General features: G+C 41.1%; 3 protein-coding genes and 1 long non-coding RNA gene across 7 annotated transcripts in view; 3 read left to right on the forward strand and 1 right to left on the reverse strand.

The window, feature by feature from the left end:
- The window catches only part of SMG1 (SMG1 nonsense mediated mRNA decay associated PI3K related kinase), a 67,412-nt gene extending 63,758 nt beyond the window's left edge, over positions 1 to 3,654 (forward strand). For 3 of the 4 annotated variants that reach the window (XM_074841351.1, XM_074841353.1, XM_074841354.1), the window contains 5 exons: positions 24 to 235; positions 435 to 541; positions 1,288 to 1,467; positions 1,609 to 1,715; positions 2,013 to 2,387. In XM_074841351.1, coding sequence (XP_074697452.1) covers positions 24 to 235; positions 435 to 541; positions 1,288 to 1,467; positions 1,609 to 1,715; positions 2,013 to 2,150 — 744 coding nt within the window. In that variant the 3' untranslated portion in view covers positions 2,151 to 2,387. The other variant, XM_074841352.1, reaches the window with a different exon arrangement.
- Positions 3,655 to 6,722: 3,068 nt separating this feature from the next.
- Positions 6,723 to 8,734, reverse strand: LOC141930474 (uncharacterized). The gene is made up of 2 exons (XR_012625315.1): positions 8,583 to 8,734; positions 6,723 to 8,379 (listed from the first exon to the last, which is right to left on the reverse strand). It is a non-coding gene; the product is annotated as an uncharacterized LOC141930474 (long non-coding RNA).
- A 238-nt stretch (positions 8,735 to 8,972) lies between these two features.
- Positions 8,973 to 16,152, forward strand: ARL6IP1 (ARL6 interacting reticulophagy regulator 1). Its single transcript, XM_074840901.1, has 6 exons — positions 8,973 to 9,049; positions 11,155 to 11,288; positions 13,026 to 13,145; positions 13,982 to 14,099; positions 14,763 to 14,847; positions 15,071 to 16,152. Exons 1-6 carry the CDS (start codon positions 9,014 to 9,016, stop codon positions 15,187 to 15,189), a joined length of 612 nt encoding a protein of 203 aa, XP_074697002.1. The 5' UTR covers positions 8,973 to 9,013; the 3' UTR covers positions 15,190 to 16,152.
- A 994-nt stretch (positions 16,153 to 17,146) lies between these two features.
- RPS15A (ribosomal protein S15a) lies at positions 17,147 to 21,817 on the forward strand. The gene is made up of 5 exons (XM_074841041.1): positions 17,147 to 17,257; positions 18,435 to 18,572; positions 18,758 to 18,837; positions 20,352 to 20,437; positions 21,682 to 21,817. The coding sequence occupies exons 2-5, from the start codon at positions 18,440 to 18,442 to the stop codon at positions 21,773 to 21,775; spliced, it is 393 nt and encodes a 130-aa protein (XP_074697142.1). The 5' UTR covers positions 17,147 to 17,257; positions 18,435 to 18,439; the 3' UTR covers positions 21,776 to 21,817.
- The last annotated feature ends 1,110 nt before the right edge of the window (positions 21,818 to 22,927 follow it).

Here is a 22,927-nt window from a genome sequence, read left to right on the forward strand (position 1 = left end):
CTTTCTGCACATCTCTGTTACAGGACGAAGAAGCGGCTTTGGCAGATGGTGAAGATGTTCCCTATGAGAACAGTGTTAGGCAGTTCTTGGGCGAATATAAATCGTGGCAAGATAATATTCAGACAGTTTTGTTTACATTAGTTCAGGTTATGGGTCAAGTCCGCAGTCAGGAACATGTTGAAATGCTGCAGGAAATAACTCCCACCTTGAAAGAACTAAAAACACAGAGCCAAAGGTAAGAAAGTCACCTTCTCTCAGGTGAAGGCATTTTGCTTGTCTGCTTGTATATAGCAGAAACACAGCATGGGGTACCTACTTGGTGGTTGTCTTAGAACGCAGAAATCTTTTTGCAAAATTTGACTTAACTTTCTTTTTGAGTTTTCGGTAAGTCAAGTAGTTGCATGAATGTTTATCAACTCCATTATGTTTCCTAGTGTCTACAATAATCTGGTGGGTTTTGCATCACCCTTAGTCACGGATACATCAAACGAATGCTCAAGCCCAACGTCAGCTGCCACATATCAGCCAACCTTTGCTGCAGGTAATACTTGAAAAAGTAAAAACATTAAAACATCAGGAATTGATATTAGAGAGGGAATCGTGATTTGAAATACAGATAATCTCTGTAAGATTATAAAAGCCTATAAAATTCAAGTCATTCAGCATACATTACTTGAATGACCACTTGATTATAGCCTTGGAATAGCCTTCAAGATCTGGATTCACTCCAGAAAGCCCAGAATACATGGAACGCAGTGTCATGTGTATTGTGAACTGTAATTTCTGTTGAAATTAGTATTAAAATTTATGTGACTTTTGGAATTAATCCTGAAACCCTACAATGCATTCAGGCTTGCAAAATTTTCATTACTTTACAGTTTAAAACATGAATAAAGTTTCTCATGAGTATGAATTTCTTTCTATTTAAAGAATTACTCTACTGCCACTATTTGGACTAAGCGCAGCTTCCTGATTTTTATCAAGAACAGTAATTGCATTTTATAACTGCTATACAAAATGACAGAATTACAGGTTAAGAGAGCCCATAAAAATTTGATTAACATAAATAAATGTTTTGCAGTGGAACAAAACCTTGTTTATGAAGTGAAAGAAATGAGAAAATTGAAAGATTGAAGAGAGAACTGGTGCAGAGTTTAAAATACATGTTTAAAATGTATTTGTACTGAAGTACTGATAGCTGCATTTGATACACATTTAATTGTGCTTTTTCTTGCATCTATAATACACTATTTTGAATACTTTAAGCCTTTTAAACTTTCTTTACAGCTGTACGTAGCAATACAGGGCAGAAGACTCAGCCAGAGGTAATGTCGCAGAATGCAAGAAAGCTAATTCAGAAAAATCTTGCCACGTCAGCAGATACTCCTCCAAGCACAGTCCCAGGAACTGGCAAAAGTGTTGCCTGTAGTCCCAAAAAGACAGCCAGGGACCCTAAAACAGGCAAAGGTAAATACAGGCCTTAAAAAAAAAACAGAAAAACCAAAACCAGCCAAAAAACCCACCACTAACAACAAAAACCCCCAAAACATGTCAGTGGGCTTCTGTGCAGGAATGTAAAATTGAATTAATTTTATGTTGTACCTTTAGCTGTGCAGGAAAGGAATTCGTATGCAGTTAGCGTGTGGAAGCGGGTCAAAGCCAAGTTAGAGGGCCGAGATGTGGATCCCAACAGGAGAATGTCTGTTGCTGAACAGGTGAGTTGAAAATAGTAAAGTTCCAGTACCAGTCCTTCCTTTAACTATTTGGCAGTAAGTGTGTGTGTGTGTGTGTGCTGAAGTATGCCTTAAAGACTAAAATCCTGTTGTGAATGGGGGGCCCTTTTGAGATGTGTGATGTATATTCCAATGCAAATCAAGGTATGCTGCTGCCTTGGATTGCTGCATTCTTTTTTTTATCAAATGCTTTTGTTTTCTGTATCATAGATTTATATAAACTTATGAATTGGCTAAAATTGCCTTTTGTGTATCAGTAAGCTAACATTTGTTACACAGCTGTTGATACCCGGGGAGAACATGAGATCTGTACAGCTGTCTAAAGGACAGAACTTGTCTGTGTTTACTAGCATAACACAGCTACGCTCCTGTCTCTGGGAAACTGAGTCAAGGACCCAGATGTCCACGTCAGTTTGAGAATGTTGTGACTATTTTCGAGATAGGGGCTATGAATGAGATGATGCCTGATCTTTTTTCGCCCCTGCAGTACAAATTCCTGTTTCTCATGTGGACTACACAAAGTTACGTAAGATTAAGTTTACAGTTACTATAGATTTTTTCACTGAAATTTTTCATTTGTAGGTGACACTCAGCAGTAAATTTTAAGATCACTTAAGTACTTTTAAAAATCTAGCTTATTTTTAATTACTTGTTTGACCTTTTTAATAGGTTGACTTTGTGATTAAGGAAGCAACTAATCTAGATAACTTGGCTCAGCTGTATGAAGGTTGGACTGCCTGGGTATGAGTAGGGAGAAAGCAGATCAGTCTGGTTCAGCGAGGTCAGACATCCACCAGAATCAACTCGGCCTCAGGCATCCATAGCCGCACCACAGTCGGTGGTGATGCATACTGGGGCTTAATCTGAGGAAACCTAGGAAATCTCGGTGCACTGGGAAGTGAATCCTGCAGGATAGCTGCACTCAGGGATACGCTAAACACAATGGTCTGCAACCCCCACGGTCAAGGGTGAAAGCTCACCGCTTGAACAACACGGTTTGTCTTTCTGCTACGGAAGAACTGCAAACGTGTCTGGGGGTTAGCTGCAGAAAGAAATCGGGATGCTACAAACCGCAGAGTGATTTGGAACTCAATTCCACCTGACCCTGTGAACAATTCAGGAAACACCGAACCCTGTTCAAAGAAAAACGGAAAAAATGGGGCCATGAAGAAATCACAGCAAGGGAAGATTTGATGCATTCAGATTCTTGTTACTCTTGTTGCGTGGCAACAGTGCTGGTTGAGTTGACCAGTTAGTATGGAAAAAGGCTACAAAATGTAAACTTCAGAAATGGACTGAAAGCAAAGAGCTGTACATCAGATATACGCTGCATTGGAAGAACTTCTGAGATAGAAGAAAAAGCCTTTGTTCTCTTCTCCCTTTCCTCTTTCCTTTCTCTCTTCCCTCCCAGCCTCTCCTTGCATACACCCCTCTTGGCTTATTCTTGTAGGTTAGGCGTACTTCCAATATACTTTTTATTTCAATCCTTCTACTTCACAGTTTAGTCAAATTAACAACTTAAATTTTGTTTGGTAAACAAATTTTCCAAAAGCACTGAAAATATAGAACATCAATGATTACTTATGAGTTGGATGGTCAAATGCAAAATGTAATTTTGGTTATTTTAAAGTAATTTCTGTGATTCTATTATGTACAGTTTCTCAAAATTGTCACTGTGCATTTAAAAGTAATGAATCCTACAGGCATTTGATTTAATGTGCACTTCCCTCTGCTTGCAGTGTACACTTTTTTGTAATTCAAATTGTCCCTCCAATCTCATTCTACTGTGATTGCTGTAGTTTCTTTCGTACGACGTAGCTAATCCAATGTAATCTTTACCTTTTTAAAAGCCAGGATAGAGTATCTAGTAGAGTTTTACATTGTTGATGACAGACAAACAATAAAGTGATGTTCTGGTGGAGGTAGAGTGATATGCTTTTTACTTCACTTTCCTAATACTTTTAGTTTACACTTGTAAATTATAGTGCTTCAGTTCACAGGGGTATACATATAATCCAAGAAATGAAGGACTCTCCAATTTTTGTTCAACTAGATCTGTAAAGATTTCTGCAAAGTAATTTTCCTTTGTCATATTACTTCTACAGATGGTTGTTCAATAATGCATCCATAGTCAATCTTCCACCAAGTTTTTTTGGGGTTTTTTTAATCAATTCTGCACTCAAAGTGTGATTATGGTCAGAAAAGTCTCTCTAAAAATGGCATCTTACTACTTAGATTGTCCTGCTTGTCTGCCGGTTGTCTAGAAGACTTCTTGCTTCCTTTTTAAAGTGGGACACCTTTAGGAAAAGGCAACTTCCTTTTCTTAGAGCAAATAAAACTAACACAATTCAGTTACAACTACAGAATCTTACAGGTGCTGATAGCTGAAGCAGAAATGCACACTGGCATTCTCAACCCAGATAAATTTGTGTAGCCATGTATAAAATGTTTCTCTTTTGTAAACTTGGTGAATTCATTACGCACAGTTGCTGAAAAACTATAGATGTGGGAAGATCCTTTATGCCATTTTCATCACTTTTCAGAGTAAAAACACACTTTAAATACAGCATTTTTTTTCAATCAAAATCTAAGGATTTGAGCCAAGCTGACTACTGGCATAAAATTCATTTAATTGAATGGATTTGCAGCAGTTCATCTGAGTGGAAAGTTTGGCTAGTCATTTTCAGATAACATAAATTAACACCAGGCATAAGTAATAGACAAACTTGTATTATTTTCAGTATTTGCACTATGCTAACTGCTCTGCCTCCTCAGTAGGTCTTAGAATTCACTTTCTCCTCTGTTGCCAATTTTTCATGGACATGCACTTTGAAGTGTAAGAATTTTCAACAGACACATGGCCTTTTTTGCATTCTGATTGCCTGATTAACTCTAGGGAGGTCACAGGCTTTATATCTAACGATATCCGTGCAAATGCATTCCACTGCCATTGCTTCCGGAACCCTCTGCCACGCCATGCATTGCAAGAAAGGAGGTGTTTGAATGTTGCAGTGAAGAACATTCATATGCAGAACAAGACACTTGACACTGGTCCTTTTTTATTTTTTTCTCCAGTTAGAAATAACCTTACGAACAATCTGTTTGGAGTACCATAGTAACAAGAGTGTATTATACATGCTGTTTTGTTTCTTGGAAGCGGGGGGGGAAGGGAGGGGTAATGCACTCACCTGTGGCTCATGTATTATACCTCTGCTATCCAGAAATGAAACACTTGTGTGGAGATGGGTTCTTACTGCGTAATTTAATAAAGTTTTAAAAAATAAAAGAATATGTATTCATAATTTCCTTGTATGCAAAACTACTTGTGGTTGTGAAAATTACGGGGGAGAATAAAGTGCCTAGTACAAACAAATATGAAAGAAATACCAAATTAGAGCAGGAGTCTAGAGAGACCTAAATTTGTGTAACTAATGTTGTGGAGACAGCTCACATGCTTAGGAGTTAGTGGGACTGTCAGCTTTTGTGTGCTGACACATTTTTCTTGGTAGATGTTGACAGTATGTCAAATTGGTACAGGGTTGGTTAAACGTAAAATGCAGATTCTGTGTGTGCATCTTGCATATTAAATAAGGCTGCATTAGTTACATTATCTTTTAAAAAATAATGTTTCTTAAAAAGACATAAGGTTTTTCATTTTTTTCAGTAAAACTGAGACATTTACTTTTTTTTTCTGCAGTAAGACCTAGAATAATGCAAATCTAGCATCAAATCTTTGAAAATCCGTACAAACTAGCTGAAGCTATGGAAGTCAAACCATTCTGCTGATTTTTTATGATGCTCACCTGCAGTAAATGCTAATCAAGGGACCGTGCTGTGAATTAATTTCTCAAAGTCAAATTTGAAGTATGCTTATCAGTTTTGTTACCCACTCCCAATTCCATAGGCTAGTGGCTGAGATGCTCTTAACCTCCGGTTACTAGTTTGCCCCTCTTCCTGCTCCCCTTCTGTAAAGCCTCTGCAAAGCCAGGATGTGAGCACTGCTCTACCAAACAGGTTACTGGGATGTGTTAAACAAACTGGAGTCATTAGTGGGGTCTTAGATATTTTGGTGGAATAATGGCAGTGTCAAGTTAATATAACGGAAATTGAAGTTATAACAGATGTGTACAGTTAACAGGGACTATTTTAGTACTTTGCAGGGACTTCATGGTCTGTTTTTTCTTTGCAACAAATTAGTTTTGCCTTCAGTGATTAGTCTATTTAAATAGTAATATATTTTGTCTAATTTTTCAAATAACTGTAAAAGACTCAAGTCTCCCATATAAATCAGGAGGAGGGAGCTAGTTTCCAAAGAAAAATTAATGAGACCTCTATAAAAGCATTGGTGACACTTAATGCTAGCGTGAGGTTACCTTGCAGAGGAACGGAGGGTGTTTCACTGCACAAACTCCATTGTGGGAATTGCAGCAGCCATCAGCCCTGGCCCTGTGAAACCACATAGTGCTGTCCACCCTCTGATAAACTGATCAAATAATACTTATCCCTTTAACAGCTTTGTGATACCTGAATGAAAAACACATAAAAATATTCCTTCAAAAATAGTGGAGGGGATGGGAGAGGTTAAAATCTCCATTTTTCTAAATGCTGTAGTCCTTAAGGTTAATTTGCTTCAGTTACTCATCACTGTGTTCTGTGCCTAGTATATTTGGCTTCCTGTTCTAGCACACTCAAGTACTTCTTTGTACTGAAGGTTTCTTTGCTTCTTTCTTCCCTTTTTTTGCAAGCTTTTCCTAAAATTAGCAGACATACCCCTTATGCATTAAAGAATTGGACTAGGAAAAAAGTTTAAGATGACACCTGCTATCCATCTTTTGCTTTCTTAACACAGTACCCAGTTATCACATGCATATATTTTTTTTTTCTTCGGTGGAAGATAGTTACTTATGAGTATACTGTTTCATTGAAAATACAGATATTACATAAAATTAATGTTGTATGCACTTAAATGCACAGCTGATTAGAGCAATCTTGCCATCCGACTAATTTTTTATTAATAGCGTAAGAGAAAAGTTTGAGATGCATTTGTTATACTAGATATGATGAATGGGTGGAGGCTTAACATGTAAAATTTGTGTCTATGTCTGTTCTAAGTGCTCTAAACAAATTGCTCCTTTTGAAGGTGCTTTGAAGTTAGCTTGAGCATTTAATTTTCTGTGCATCTGCTAAGAGAGAATCTCAGCATAGGAAGAACGCATCACATTGCAGCATGGTCTGTGTCATATGTTGAAACATACAGGAAGCTCAGGTAATGTATGGGAGGTGATGAGCAGGTTTTCCACACTCTGAGCTACTGCTATTACCATTCTCTGCCTTCTGCATTAGAACACTGATTTTTAACAACCAAATTTATAAACACGTACATGTATATACATGTCTTTTCTTCATTTTACATTGTGCTTCAAAAGGCCTAGCTGCTCAGCAAGGAAGGTGCAGAGTAGCATGGCAGGGCCCCACGTTGTCCTGTTCTCTGCAGTGTGATGGCCTGTCTCCTCTGATATTTCTGGCGCTGAGGGTGTCCTGCAAGGCTCGCTCTTCCCTCTGCCCCTCCGAGTTATGGAGAAATGCTTAAACAGGAGGGAACTGCACTTCTGTGAGCCCTCTGGGATGGGAGAAAAGCTGTAATGGCAGACTGACTTGGGAGCTGGATTTGAAAGACTGGCTGGAAGATACTGAATTTGACAGTGGTTGGAGACGATGGAAATACTTGGCTTTTTTTGTTGGTAAGTGCTAGTGTTTTTAGGATGAGAGTCATACAATGGATGAAACCAGGAGCTGGCTGATGGTATTGAATAGCCAGAGAGGTGGCTTCTGTGGGACACTGCAAATACTCCTAGGAACAGCAATGCATCATGCTTCTACCTGTTCTACGTGCTTCCTCAAAAGACTAATCAGAATTATTGCTGGCATCACCTCCTTATGACATTAGCTTTTGTTTGAGCTTTGCTGTGGTAAAATTCCAGATTTTGAGGGTGGACTCCCCATCATTTTTAAGTGCAAAATGGTACACAAAAATACTCTTAGCTTTTAGCAACATGTAAATGAACTGGGAAGTTGTTCAGCAAGTATCTATTCTTTACATAGAATCTTGAATGGCTGTGAAAAGCATCCTGTAAAAGATCAAACAATTCTGTAGAGACATGTTTTTGCTTTTACAGTGTCATCCTTAGTCCTTCTCTTTTTCCTCTCCATCGAGCTGGTGAGCTGGCTTGGAAAAGTATTGCAGTTTTGGTGCCAGAAATGGTAAGATGTTTTCTTTGTCCTCATTTTTGACTTGCATTACATCCTAGGGATTGTGATTAAGCTCAGTAACACGCGTGACTGAAACATTTAGAAAGCTGAGTCAGAAAAAATATTTATATCCGAGTGCTTTTCTCCTGTGTCTATTCCAATGCTGCTTACAGCTTCTGAAGGAAATAAAGCAAGTTGTTGGACAGATGGTAATTATCATAGGTAGGTCAGGCAGTGGTGGTGTTCAGAGCTGGAGAACCTCCCTCTGAAGTCGGGTTGTTTCATCAGTTTCCTGTGTGGTAATCTGGAAATCTCGTGCCCACAGACTCTGGTGTCTACAGCTGACACGGTGGTGGCTTCACATCCGTCACATGCAATAAATAAATAAATACCTGTGCTGGAAAAACAGCAAAACTTTAAGTCAAATAAAGTTTGTTGGTGAGTGCCTCCAGTGCCATGTTACTTCAGCAATAATGGGATATTTATTAGCCTCGAGACATTCTTGACCTGAAGGCTGTCTAGTTCGCAGGACACATACACATGTGATATACGTCAAAAAAAGGTAACGTGTTTTTAGGCAGCACATCATCTTTTACTTACTTGCCTCCTAATAATCACACGTTCACGTTATAGGGGTCAGGCTGTTTAAAATAAAAGCATTATCCTCGAAAGCGCTGGTGGGGAGGTGACGGTGTCACCGCCCCCGTGCCCACCGCAGGGCTCCTGTTCCACCGGCGACAGGCCTCGCCCGCCCAGCGGCAGCCGGGCCCCAGCGCCTGTCGCAGTCGCATTGCGACAGAGGGAGGGGCCGGGGGCGCGGCGGCCCCGCGCTGATTGGGCGGCCTGTCTCCATTCGAATCCCACCAGCCAACCGGCTGCCGACGGGGCGCGAGAGGAGCTCTGCGATTGGCCCGAGCTGTTCCGAGGGGGCCAATCAGAGTGCCGAGAAGGGCCGCCGAGGCTATAAAAGGCGACGGCGCGGCGCGCGAGGGCGCGGCCGGCGGCGGGCAGCGGTGTCAGAGCCGCGCAAGATGGCGGAGGGTGACAACAACAGCGTCTACCAGCTGGTGAGGACGGGCGGTGCTGGGGCGAGTCACCCCTTCTGGGGCTGGCGGCGGGGAGGTGCTCTGCCTTGCGGTGGCTGGGGAAGGGTTGGCGGCCGCTCGGCCCTGCTGGCGCTGCGGGAGGCGCGGGAACCAGGCCTGGTGGCGGCGGCGGCTGGCGAGGGCCGCCTCGGCCCCCGAGCTTGTGAAACGCGGGGGAATTACCTCCCTGCGCTCGCTTTTGCTTCTGAAAGGTTCCCGGGCAGGGATCGTCTTATTTATGCCTTAGGGCCGGGCTGGGTTTGAGGAGGCGGCTCCGTGTGCCCTCCCTGGGAGCAGACACGGCTGTTCTGCTGCTCGCAGGCCAGAGCTCATCATAATACCTGGCTGTACCTGATGTGCAGGGCTTAAATTTAATATTCATGTCTTTGTGTTTCAACATCCTTTGGCTGTGTTATCGAATGCTTCGACGATGCAGGAGTGGGGCAGGAGCCAGATGATAACTTAAATATGTGGGCTTGAATACTTGAAAACTTAAATACAAGGATGTGTGTATTTATCTGTGTAATGGTAAACGGCAGCCATGGGAAATGGGAAGATCACTGAAAAAGTATGTGAAGGGGTTGAAGAAGGGAGGCTTTTGAGTGCATTATTGATCGATGCTGTTTCTTGCAGCAGAAAGCTGTCCAGCCTGGGAGAGACAAACTGCCAATAGCGCAGAGGTGAAAGGGAGGTTCAAATTCCTGCAGAAAAAGTGCATGGAACTATATTGCTAAAAATAATAGTGCAGTGTTTGGGAGGGATGCCCCTTTTGGAGCAGAAGTTCATATTTATGGAAATTTTATGTTGTTTGATTAGTGGAAAAAAACTTCTTATGATTTCTCTACCTGGCCCAGTGGGAAAATAACTTCCAATAGTTGTCCCTCAGGCTGACAGATGTAGGCTGCTATTAATAACACTGTTATGTTCTTGGTTGTGATGTTAAATGCAGACAGCGAGAGGTAATAAAGCAAAACAGTTTGTCACAAAATGTCTTCTGGAGTAATGCAGCTTTTTCTTTTTCCTTTATATGACAGTTTGTGTTTATAACATGTCTGTGATAACTGGAAGGTGTTCGGCAGCATGTCAGATAATTTTCTACTTTTTTTTGTCCTGAACTGTAGCTTTCAGATAGTTTCCAATGGTATCACACAAGAAAACTAAGCTTTACCATTATAGCTGCACTCAGCTGTCCTTGTTACTCTAGTTGTGTGAGGCTTCTCATCTAAGTGTAGGACACAGTTGAGAATTAAACCTGCTCTGCTATCTGCACAGCACATGTGCAGGTCTTGATGACTTTTTGCCTCTTACTACTTGGGCAGTGATTGGTTCTGTTCATGGTTACTTGAGTTCTGTAATCTCTGAGATACCCTGTCCCACTCAGGGGAAATTTAAGCTGTGTTAAATCTGGAACACCTTGGGTGAACTGCTTAGCAAGTTGATGCTGGAGTGGATAGGGCCTCCTTGCAGAAGATATGTAGGGAGGAATGTAGGAATAATACAGGAAAGAGAAGTTTGCCTCTGTCTTGGGCAACTTGTGGAAAAACTTTCTTTTGCAGTCCAAATGTGATCAGTTGGGAAACTTTACACTACTGTGGATTCTGAGTTTTTATCCATCTTCCACATAATAAAAAATTGGTGTTGGACAGCAACTAGAAAGCTTCAGTTTAATGTGGTAGATTTGTCTTTGAAAATACATACATTTTAATTAGTTCTCATGTTGCGGTTTTCCAGATGTTGACACTGAAAACTTGAGAGGTTTTTAGCTAGACTTTAAAACCTGACTTTCTACTAATCTGGGGGAAAGGAGTACTGTAAATGGGAGATTGCAGGAAAACAGTGACAAAATCTGGGAGGAGGTATCATTTAGTCTAGTAACATATTCTGCTAATTTGTTAGGGTCTTGACTATTTTGAAGTATCACTGCTACAATGTCATAATTTAGTACAAAACTGACATTATTAGTAATGTAATTACTCAGGTTTGTGACAGGGGTTTTTAATTATGGCACTTTTTTTAAGCTACTTTGAGTATGGGAATTAATTTGATGCTCTGGTTAGTAATAAAAGTTTTATTCTCTTTTTGTGTAGGCTGCAGAAACTGCTAGCTTGGAAGAGCAGTTGCAAGGATGGGGAGAAGTGATTTTGATGACGGATAAAGTTCTTCGCTGGGAGAGAGCCTGGTTTCCTCTGGCACTGATGAGTGTCGTTTCCTTTTCTTTTCTGTAAGTAGCTTGTGGAGGGAGCCTAGAACACCATTGCACTTTCATGGGTGGTAGCAAACCTATTAGGTAAATTAGTAAGACATCTTTAAAATTCTAACAGGAAAGCTCTTACTCCAGGTTCTGTTTCTGAGTGCATGTGAACTTTGTTGAAAAGAAAAACCCTAAGTATTGAGAACAGGAAGTAACACGAGTCACATTCTGCTCAGAGTGGGGGCAGTGCTTTCTGCAAAAGCTATTTGCCAGCAATAGTTGCTGTAGATTTTTACCATGCTCAGCTGTATGTTCTTCACTGGTATGTTCATATTCTGTCCTTATTCTTTGTATCCTGCTGCTTAGTCAAATCTGGTTATCTGCATTGGCTTTTTGCCCCACACCAACAGCAATATCCATAGGGCAAATTTTCCTGTTCTTCATCTTTGCTGTGGTGTTTAGGATGAGTGCAATCGGATCTGCACAACTTGTTTTTTTACTTTCTCTGTCCTGTCCTTTGAGAAAGAAGGAGAAGGAAAGACTGCAGGTAACTTTCAGTCAACAGGATGGGAGGATGTTGCCTCTCTCTGGATTGGAGATACAGAACTGGCTTACTGGAGGCGTTTGTACATGCTTTTACATAACATGGTAGTGGCCAAGATGAGCCCAACCTGCCTTGTAGAGAGAAGTGTCCATGCCAGCTGTGGAGTTTGCTGGCTGCATGTGTTTTTGGAGTAAGGAGAAGACAGGAGTTACAAAAATAAATGTTGAACCAGGTGAGGCAGGGATAATCAGTCTATAGCTAATATAAATTTGATAGCCTTCAAGAGAGCTGAAGAGGATGAAAATGAAATGAAACTGAAAAGTAACTTTTAAAAGAAGTAATTGCATGAACTTCAGGGTATTCTGTTATAAATTCTGTGATTATAGCAGGAAAGATCTTGTGTTGAATAATACTTTGAGGAAAGAGACAGAACTACTTCAGATTCTGAATTGGTACTTCCTCAAAAATGAACTTGAACATTCAGTGCAGTAGCACTGTGCTAGATGTACAGAAAGACTGGCCCTGCAATGGACTGTGTAATTTCTTTATTATTTCAGTGTTCAGGAAGTTCTGATAAGTGCAAATAAGTAGCACGGGGCACAGCTGAGCATTAACAGACACTTAGGGGATGAGCTAGTTCTTGTCCAGTACCTGTACTGCTGTATTTGAGTGATGGCACACTTAATATGTAAAAGCACAACACCGTCCTAATTGGGGGTTTATGGCTTCTTGTCCAGAACAGGTTTGGTTAGCTCTCACAGGTGAGACAGAGCAAATGACAACCCATGGTGGATCTGAATTCTGTGACTTCCTTAAGAACCAACAAGATTAGAGCTTTCACTCTACCTGGTTGTTTCATACGTTCACTTGGTCATCCTCATCCCCCAGTCAGTGTTAAGTTCATTAGATGTCAACTTCTGAGGGAGCAATGATGAATTTTGACTGCTACTGAACTTCATACTATGCTTGCTGTATTGTACCATTTTCATACCTAGTACGTTAAGAAAATTGTTTTTTTTAATCTGTATTTCTTTGGAATAGTGTTGAAGTACTTAAACCTCTTTTTATTAGTAACAGGAGAAAATGTGAAAATTTTTTGAGGTTGAGCAAGAGGCTAGGTCTACTGTTTGAAGTCCAGAGCCAGTCTGAATAGGTGACTAAATATGTCCAGTATTTATCAGTCTGAGTATCCAGAAATAATTTCTGTTGATTTCTTTCTGCAGGATGATCTACTACCTGGACCCATCAGTTCTTTCAGGTGTCTCCTGTTTAGTTATGTTCCTCTGTTTGGCTGATTATCTTGTTCCTGCTCTTGCACCTAGAATCTTTGGCTCTAATAAATGGTGAGTAAAGCCTGAATTAAAACAGTTTCTTGAGTGTAAACAAATTATGAACTTCAACAAAACGGGTATCTGACTTGCAGGTATCAAATGATTACTTTATAGAGTTATTGTAGTAAGAAATTGGCAAGCTCAATAATATATGAAGTGAGGACACTAGTAAGATGTCCCTCGTTCTTCTTCTGAAAGATTACTACAACATAGCTGTATTGTTCCTTTTCTTCTAGAAAAACAAGATTTTCTTGAAGGAATAGATACATTCCTTGCTCATCATTAAGGATGCTAGTTGTGCTAAACTAACTTTTAGTAATTAATGGATAATAGATACCAAGAACTAAAATTATGAAGAGTATTGGATTATATGTTTGGAAAGAGTGGCAGTAGTAAATATGATGGAGAATAATAATGCAGAGAGTATGTGATTAAAACAGATTTGAAGAAGGGCAAGGCTTACATAAAAACAGTAAGCTGGAGAAGAACCTTATTTCAACTAAATTCTGAGTTAAAAGTAGGTTTTAGCGGTATCTGCTTGAAGATGACACTGGTGTCAGGTGTGTATTACTTTTGTGTATCACACTGGTATCAGATTAAAATCAATGGTCTTCTGGTCTGAATGTGGTTGCTCTTTGGGAGTCAATTTAAGAGAGTCGGTGTACAGAAAAATTACAGGGGCAGTTGCATTACAATGCTCAGTGAAGATAAGGTATAAATCTGAGTGACGCAAATGTCAGGATAAGTACTGGATAAATTTTTACTGCTGGAAAAGTACCACAGGAGATTTTTTTAAATGTCAGGTGAAATCTTGAATTCTTATTTTTGGCTTTTTTCTTTGATAAAAGGACTACAGAACAGCAGCAAAGATTTCATGAGATTTGCAGCAATTTGGTAAAATCTCGTCGCCGAATTGTTGGCTGGTGGAAACGTCTCTTCACACTGAAGGAAGAGAAGCCTAAAATGGTATTAAGTTCCAGTTCATCTCTATTGCCTTAAGATTTTATTTGTTTTGTTTTGTCTTAAGTATTTTAGCAAGACACATGTCTGAATAAACTGGTATTTCAAACCAAGAACCAGCAGTTCTGGCTGTGACTTAATGCCAGTCATGCATCTTATTTCAAACCTGGAGTGACAAGATATATGACTTTAAACTTGCAGTACTGCACAGTTAGAAACATACCCTTGATATTAAGATAAAGCAAAGCTGTTTTTTTTGGATAGGTCAATTTTTGGAAACAGCTTGTTTCCAGTGTACATGAACTGTCCAGAAAATTAGATCTTAGTAATGTGTCAGCTTAGGTACACGAACTACGGAGTTCACTGTCCTGAAAACAGCCTCAGGTACCATGTGAGGCTGAAGTTGTGTCAATGAAGATGGTGTAGTCTGACTCTAAGGGATATCTGGACAGAAAAGAACTGGCATCCTGTAAAACTGATGGTCTGAAAAAAAATTAAAACATGCAATTATAGACTTTATAATCTTAACAAGCCTGTGCATATGTATCACATGTGGAAGAGCCAGCAAACTTCATGTTAGTTTTAAATGTTGAAGTGTTGCTAGAAACTGAAGGAAAAGGGGAGAATTCCCAGCAGATCTGTGATAACTGTTCCCTTTTCTTTTTTTAGTACTTCATGACCATGCTTTTTTCTCTTGCTGTGGTTGCCTGGATTGGACAGCAAGTTCACAATCTCTTTCTGACCTATCTTATTGGTAAGTGTGCAGCATGCAAAAGAGAAATAACTCTTCCATTAGCTGCCTGAAATGGTATGAGGCTGGTAGAAGTAATTTTTGATTATGAGTGTGGTGATTTTTATTTTTTTGGCACAGGGTTATATTTTTCTGTTTTCAAGCAGTTAATAGTACTTAAGAGAAGCAAGGAATTGCAAAGTAACAGAAGCTTGTTAAAGGAGTATTAAATTTTTTTTTTCTCTAGTGAGTTTCTTGTTGCTCTTTCCTGGACTAAACCAGCATGGGATCATTACAAAATATGTTGGAATGGCAAAAAGGGAGATAAATAAACTTCTCAAGCACAAGGAAAAGAAAAATGAATGAAGACTTAACTGCTTGTAAAAGGTTTCCTTGGGAACAGTTTCGAGAATTAACGTATAATTAAGATAATAGAAGTTGTATTGCTCACTGGCTTTATTTTTATTGGCTCCCTGATGAAGTGAAAATGTCACTCTAGCAACTGCTGTGGGTTTGTGTGTCTCTTGCTGTGCTAACTAGGGTTCTGCAGCCTGCAGCTGATATTATGTGAAAGATCCTGACCTTTGATGTATGGAGCTTAAGCGTCTTCACCAGACTAAAAGGCCCTGTAAATAAATACCCCAACTCAAACAGCAGAATTGTAATTTGTGATAGCATTTCTGTAGCTGTGTTAGTTTCATTGATCATTAATTTGTGGCTACAGCAAGTGTGAAAGGCAGTCTGAAAGCTTACACTTCTTAGAGGCTTGTTACTACTGATCCTTGTGGAAGGAGGACGATTAGCTGAATAACAATGATCATGGCTGAGGGTGGTGCATACCCAAAATTGGGGTGGGAGGTGATTCCATGGTCTCACTGAATCAGTTTGCATTTTTGGCTGCATATACCAGATTATCTGTTGAATAGGGGTCTGGAATATTTACATTTGTAGTTCAGTTATTTAGCTGTAGTGTAAACTTCAACTCATTGCACTGAGACTAGAAAATGAGTTATGGTGTGTGTTACCTTAACAGCTGATTGTTCTGAAAACTGCTGTTGTCATGGAGCCATGTAGCAGGTTTAGTTTTATGAATGTTGTCTGTCTACAAAATCACCTTGAATATGCTAGGTTTGTCTCTGTAAATAAGCCTGTCTGAATTGTTTGTGCTTTTCTATGACCTCTCCCATCTTTTTTTAAAACTGAACTTTTTTCTTTAAAAAGCTAAAACCTGTGTTAATGCATTTTTATAAGTTTACTGTTTTAAAATGAACTCTCTCCAGTGTCTATTGTAACTGTTGAATAGGTAAATACAGACTAAAGAGAAACTTCTTTCAGACTTGTTCTTTTTGAATGTACAGAGAATTGTGTAAATGCGTCTTTTAGTCAAGAATGGGAGCTGGGAATGGTGCTTTAGTGCTACGTGGTAGTCGGTGCACAGCGTCCGAACAGAAGAACACCTTTTGTTTGAAATAAATCATTGTAAATAGTAAAACTGTTACCAACCATGACAGCACACTGATAGCTCCTGCTGCAGAGGGGAAAGGCTCTAATGTCATCTGTAGTCAGTTAACACTGATAAAAGTGGTGGGACCCGATCAGTAAAACTTGTGATAGATCCAAATGGCAGGGAGGTGCTACAGTACAGTCTTGAAACAGCTATTTAGACAAGTGCTCTACTTGCCTGGCACTGACTGTGGGGGAAAGGAATGCTGGATGTAAGAAGACAAGCGGTGACACTGCCCCCTGTTGCAGGGAGAGTTGGTGGCAGCCCCTCTACCCCCGCCATCAACACCAGTTTAGGGTACCGCACATTTGCTGTTACAGTCCTGAGAGCTGTCTCCCCCTTTTGAGGTAAAATTCAATAGAAACACACATCCACTTGGTGCAGCTTTGTCACCTCAGACCAGCTTCTTTGTGTAACTCCTCCCCCTATGGAGCAGCTACACGGTTCTCCAGTGCATGTGCCCCCGTGGAAACGTCAGCAGAAATCCCATGGATGAGGAATTCCTCTATTGTGTTCTGTCTTGTAAAAAAGAATAAAAACAGGAGTTAAAAAACTCTACCAAAATGCAGAACTTAAGTAATGGTACTCCCTGTGTCCTTTTCTCTCGTTGTTTCTTTGGGCGGTGTGGATTCTTTCCCCTCCCGCTCACCCCAGGCCTGTGTTCAGGACGGGAGCTGTTGCCGTGCCTGCTCCCGCCGCCGCCAGGCGCCCTGGTTGCTATGGGAACCCGCGGGGCAGCGTCGCTCCGGAAGTGCGTCACGCGGCTCCCGGCCAATGGGGATGACCGGGATGGGCGCGCGGCGCCTACCGACTGGGACGCCAAACCTCGCGAGGTCTCGTGGGGCGCCGCGCGCCACCCCGCGCTCATGGCCCTCCCATAATCCCGCGCGGGCGCCCGGCCTCTTCCTTTTCCGCCATCTTGCTGCACCGGTGAGTGGGGGGTGCTGCTGGGTCCAGGCGGCCATCCGCCGCCTCCTGGTTCCATCCGGGCCCCGCGGCCGCCTCTGCTCGCCTGGCCGGGGCCGTGAGGCTGCGCCCGACCGGTTCGGCCCGTTTTGAGCCGCCGGCGTCTCCCCTAGCGCTCTCCGGAGCCTCCGGAGTGGAGGGTGGGGGGGAGGACCCTCCTGCCTCTGGCTCCGCTTTCCGCAGAGATGCGGGGCGGGAGCCGAGGGCGGGGGCTGGCACGGCAGCCAGGCCCGGGCCGGTGCTGTGGGAGGCTGGGCCGGACAGGGCTCGGGGGAGCCGGGCCGCGGTGTCTGTGGACTTAAAGGAGTGAGGATCGTGCGGTGAGGCCTGGGAGGAGGCAGCGGAGGTCTTGGGGAGCGGGCGGTGGGCTGGGCCCTGGGGGAGGAGGCCACCCTCGGGACGGGGGGGATCTGGCTGCGCTCGCCCCGAGGGCAGGAATTAGCCAGGCCTGCTCGTCTGGGGGTCCCTGGTGTAGTAGTAAAAGCCCTCGTGATCCCCAGGACCATTGGCCACCTCGGGAACGGCCCTGTGGCCCCGGTCAGGAGCACCTTCTGGGCTGGTTTTGGCAGTGCGCCGGGTCTGTTAGTAAGTGGGACGACAGTACCAGGTCATGTCATGCCTTGTGCTAGGCTGGGTGCTTTAGTCTTTATCACGAGAATGCAAGAGTTGGTGCCCGGTTTCCTTGTCAGAGTGCTGTGTTACGCTTGCATTCTGCAATTTTTTTGCAGATAAGCAAGCTGAGCAGCATCTATTATGTTTAATACCATCTATAACCTAGTTTTTGAACAGGCTTAGTACTGCATAATTGGGTTTTAAAGTCCAAAACGATTCACTTGGGAAAGGTGTCATGCTGATGAATTGTTGCCTAGGTGGTGGTTTCTAAATCTTCGTGTGTGCACGTTGATAACGCCAAGTTTAAATGTGTCAGATTTCCGAACTTGTCATGGTAGTTGTGAATCCTGAGTATACCTGAGTATGTGATCTGCTTTTTAGCCTAAGAATGTTTTTTAAGGTATAATGTAACTTTCTGTCAGTCTTAAATCTTTTAGGCCTAAAATAAAAGGTTCTTAAAAAAGTGCACTGCTCAGTATTTCTGTGCTGGAAAGCTGGTGTACATAACTGCCTCTCCTCTTCCCCGCAGGCACCATGGTGCGCATGAATGTTCTAGCCGATGCTCTCAAAAGCATCAACAATGCAGAGAAACGTGGGAAACGCCAAGTGCTCATTAGGCCGTGCTCCAAAGTAATCGTCCGGTTTTTAACTGTGATGATGAAGCACGGTGAGTCTAGAGTGCACAGCACTATCTTGTTTCTCATTCATGGTTTCTGTGGATGCTGTTGTGTTCAGGTGGTTTTTGGCTAAATCAACATGCTTAAACTAGTTTTGTACAGTGTAGTTAATTGACTTGTATTAATGTAGCTAAGTAGTATATATTTGATTTGTCTGTTTACTAATCTTTTGTAGGTTACATTGGTGAATTTGAGATAATTGATGATCACAGAGCTGGGAAGATTGTTGTCAATCTCACAGGCAGACTCAATAAGGTAGGATTTGTCTTCCTGAATTCAGTTGTCTAGGAAGTTGTTTAAATTAGACTTTTTTTTTTCTATGTTTTTCTGATCCAGTTCTGAAAGAATTACTTGTAAAGAAGGGAGTATTTATTCAATCCATATAAATGAGAGTAATGTGGTTGTTATCAGTGGTTATCAAATGCTTGTTAATTTTTCTAGATTCATCATGGTATGGTTGACTAATTAAATTTCTTTTAAACTTTGAACATGGAAGACCCATTTTCAGGGAAGTCTGCTTGCAAGTGCTGTGTGTTTCTCTGTCTTTAAAAGCTTTCTGTCTACCTAGTGCTTTCTGTTTCTTTGATGTTTAAACTACCTAGAAGACTTGTCTCAAGAGATAGGATCTGAGCTGCTTTCCAACTGATCTATAATACCTGTGAGTGTTGAGAAGACAAGCCTTTCTCCTGCTAGATGGGCTTTATTTGCACTTGAGGGAGAGTTGAATGTTACCTTAATGAGTGCTTTTTAAGTTCCTGGGGCATATGAGGTATTCATGTGTGTTTTGGAGATTTTTTTTAAAAGCTTTTGTCTCAAAATACTGAGCTGTCTTAATTCTGTGATGACTTGCTGTGCATCATTGTTTCCAATTAAGCTATTTGAGTGAGAGGTGGTTCTTTAGTAAAGAAATAAGAAAAATACTTGGTCAAAATATGTTGAGGGCTATCTCCATGATGAATAAATATTGCAGCTGAAAATTGCTTGAGTGTGGTAGGCAGAGAATTACAACGCCACCCAAATTACTAGTGTTACGTGTCTGTAATAAAAATAATGTATGCAGGAGTGAGTATAGTGTTCTGGAACTCTTTGGGATGATTTTGTAACAGATCTGGTGTGCAGCTGGATATAATGTTTCTCTCAATGGTTGCAATAAGGGAACAGTTCAGTTCAGAAAAATGTCCATCAGTGCAGGAGGGTGGGCTGCTGTTTTGCCTTTGGATATTTATTAAGATAATTGGAACAAGTGAGGTAGCTGGAGGTCATAGTAGTGGTTGTGGTCAGCAAGTAATACGATTAGCTTGAAAACTTTGATAACTTCTATGCATATTAATTTTTCCTTGTTTAAAATCTACAGGTGTTTTTTGCTACCTATGTATGATAATTAGCAGTAGAATATCCCTGAGTAATCACAGGATTTTTGATTATATAGGATGCTTAATAATCTTCAGTGGTTTATAGTATGCTTTTGTACTTTCCCAGGTCTAGCCATTAATTTGTAAGTTTAGCTTCAGCAGCAGTGTAAGTCGCTCTAAGTGAGGAAGAGGAGGCAAGGCAGTAACAGCTGAATAGCTGTGTGAGAGTCAACTTACCTGAGAGGAAGCACCGTTTCCTACTACCGGTAATGGAGCGTGCTTCTTGGTACTAATCTTTTGCTGCCAAAAATATTTTAATTGCATTTGTTAAATTCCTTCATCCAGTGAATTGGAATGAGAAATGTGCAAATCCAGTTTATAAAGTTCTTCAGTTTGTAATGGGATTCTGTTTTGTAGTGTGGTGTAATCAGTCCCAGATTTGATGTTCAGCTGAAGGATTTGGAAAAGTGGCAAAACAACCTACTGCCTTCACGTCAGTTTGGGTAAGTATGGAAAAGAGTTAAATCTGTGTTGCATGTAAAAATGTTGGGGTTTTTATTATGCTTTCATACTGCATGAGTTAGACTTGCCTGACATCTTTCCTTTCTGATCAGTCTGGAGGTGTGTACCAGTCTAAAAATCCATTTTCCATATAAATGCTCTTTTTTATCCAGTTTTAAAGGGGCACTACTAAGCAAGGACCTATTTTTGCTTGGCTTTGGTAATCCTGGTTTCACCATTTCTACAGTTTACTAGGAAAATGGGACTTTTCTCTTAACTCATTTTAATTTTATTAATGGCCATTTATAGATGGGGAGAAGTCATGTAAGTTACCAAGTCAATGGAAGTGGGTTGTACTACTTTATACACAATCAAGAAGTTTAATTTAAACTGATGAGGTATTAAGTGTTGAGAGACTCAGCCTCTGTTAAACAAACCTACACAATATAGAAAATCTTACTATTAATGCAATATATTTCTCCTTCCCAAAATTCACTGAGTAATAAATCTCAGTGCACCAGGATAACAGAGCTAGAAGAGTCCTCAGGGGCTCAGCCAGTCTGTCCTGTCAAAGGCAGGATTAACAGTTCCTTGTCATTTCTGTTCTTAAAGCCTCAGTGATAAACTGCTTGCTTTAGCTATACCTATATAGCTTACTAGTATGTGTTGTCATACTGAGATTTTTAAGAGTATGTATCGAGTGGTGGGACGAGAGGTTCTCGGACATGAAGCTGTGTGGAAGGAGTACGCTGATAATCCAGATGGTGGCATTCGCAATGACTAAGGCCGCTTCAGTTGTCAGTCCAGATCCAGATACTCATCTGCATCAGCGCACAGTGTTCGAAACACTGAGAGACAGAGCGCTCGGAGTTGAGGAGCTGTCTGGCACCATGGCAACTCTACCGGCTCTGAAGAAAAATGTCTGCTTAAAATAGAAGCAGACTTTGTCTAGAAACCGTAGAGTTGCTACTGCTACAACAACTGAACTGACTTGACAGTGGGAATGCACAAGAAAACTTCTTGCTGAGACTTAGGCAGATATTTGGAGAAGAAGCCTATAAATGACCTTTGTGCACTGCAGAGTTGTACTCGAGAGGAGTTTCACTGTCCAATAACCTGATCTTCCGTTAGGCCAGTTCTTACAGAAACGGATCTTACTATTGCAATACAGAAATGAAGTTAGTGCTGTCACTTCTGCATAAGCGTAGAACAAAACGATAAACTGAACATTTTTCTTTTTTAACAGGTACATTGTACTGACAACCTCAGCTGGCATCATGGACCATGAGGAGGCTAGGCGAAAACACACAGGAGGCAAAATCCTGGGATTCTTTTTCTAAAACTTGTAAAAAAAGAGGATACTAATAAATTGTTCAAATGGACTCTGGTGTTTCCAGTCGGTATTTTAATGACTTCGAACACTATCTGTGATTGTACTTGTAGCAGACAGCTCTTCAGTAGTGCTCAAGTTCCATCTTTACTGCAAGAGGTATTTGGGTTCCACACCATCCCTGGTCACAACTTTTATTCCTGTTAAAGATAGTTACCACTTGAATGACAGTTACAGGTCGCTCTACAGAATAGCCTCAGCAGGGGAACTGTTACAGGGATGTATGTTAAACTACATACTTGTCTGTCATGCAGTGGGATCGCCTCTTTATGTCTCCATAGCTACATGTATGTGATGCTATAGTTTTACCTTTTGGCTAAATAGGAAGATGCCTTGCTGCCAGAAGGTGTTTCCTGTTCATGGTTTAAAAAGTTATGAGATGTGGGATTGTGGAATAATTAAGATGGTCAAAGTTTGATTTCAGATTACAAACTTATTCCACATCTTGCAATGTAAGGAGTAACTTGAGTGGAGAGGTGAATATTTTTTCTTGAAATATCTACTTTGAAAGTCCTTTGAAACATCAGAGGTTTGGGTAGGGTAGTTGCTGTGCAGCAGCTTTGCATGTTGCCATGAAGATGTAACTTTGGGATTTCTTTTTTAAGTTTTTTGGAGTGAGGAAATAAGGATATCTGAACTTAGAGGTGGTGAATATATAGTATTGAATGAGTTGTTGGTCTTTGTTCTGGATATCTGATGCATGATATCTTAATGTACTTGATACAGAAAAATCAAATTTCTTTCAAAGCAGCACACAGATCAGGTGGCTACAGCTGAAGAGCTACATGCAGATGGTAGAGAATGGGAAGCAGCAAGCTTCTGGGCTGATGGTGTTGTCCTTTTAACAGCAGTTGGAAATACCTTGCCTTACTTCGTTTTGTTTGGAGTCTTTATTAGGAAAGAGCCTATTGAAATGTAGCAAGCCTGTTTCAGCATGCTTTAAAACAGCTGTTAGATTTTGTGATTCTTCTGATACAAACTGTTGGAAACAGTTTTCCTTCTTGGTGGTATGTCCTGATGCGATATGTACAGTTGCTTGAGTTAGAAGTATTGTGCCTTGAAGGTGATGCCATCACAAAGCTTTCCAGAGAGCCTTGGGATG

Source organism: Strix aluco, chromosome 15 (genome assembly GCF_031877795.1).
Source record: "Strix aluco isolate bStrAlu1 chromosome 15, bStrAlu1.hap1, whole genome shotgun sequence".
NCBI classification, from domain to species: Eukaryota; Metazoa; Chordata; class Aves; order Strigiformes; family Strigidae; genus Strix; species Strix aluco.

Excerpts from the sequence above, each read along its gene's own strand:
- ARL6IP1 (XM_074840901.1), top strand. The coding sequence starts at position 9,014 with ATGGCGGAGGGTGACAACAACAGCGTCTACCAGCTG. Across the intron at positions 9,050-11,154 it reads ACAACAGCGTCTACCAGCTG|GCTGCAGAAACTGCTAGCTT; the intron begins GTGAGGACGGGC and ends CTTTTTGTGTAG. Across the intron at positions 11,289-13,025 it reads GTCGTTTCCTTTTCTTTTCT|GATGATCTACTACCTGGACC; the intron begins GTAAGTAGCTTG and ends TTCTTTCTGCAG.
- RPS15A (XM_074841041.1), top strand. The coding sequence starts at position 18,440 with ATGGTGCGCATGAATGTTCTAGCCGATGCTCTCAAAAGCATCAACAAT. Across the intron at positions 18,573-18,757 it reads AACTGTGATGATGAAGCACG|GTTACATTGGTGAATTTGAG; the intron begins GTGAGTCTAGAG and ends AATCTTTTGTAG. Across the intron at positions 18,838-20,351 it reads TCACAGGCAGACTCAATAAG|TGTGGTGTAATCAGTCCCAG; the intron begins GTAGGATTTGTC and ends TCTGTTTTGTAG.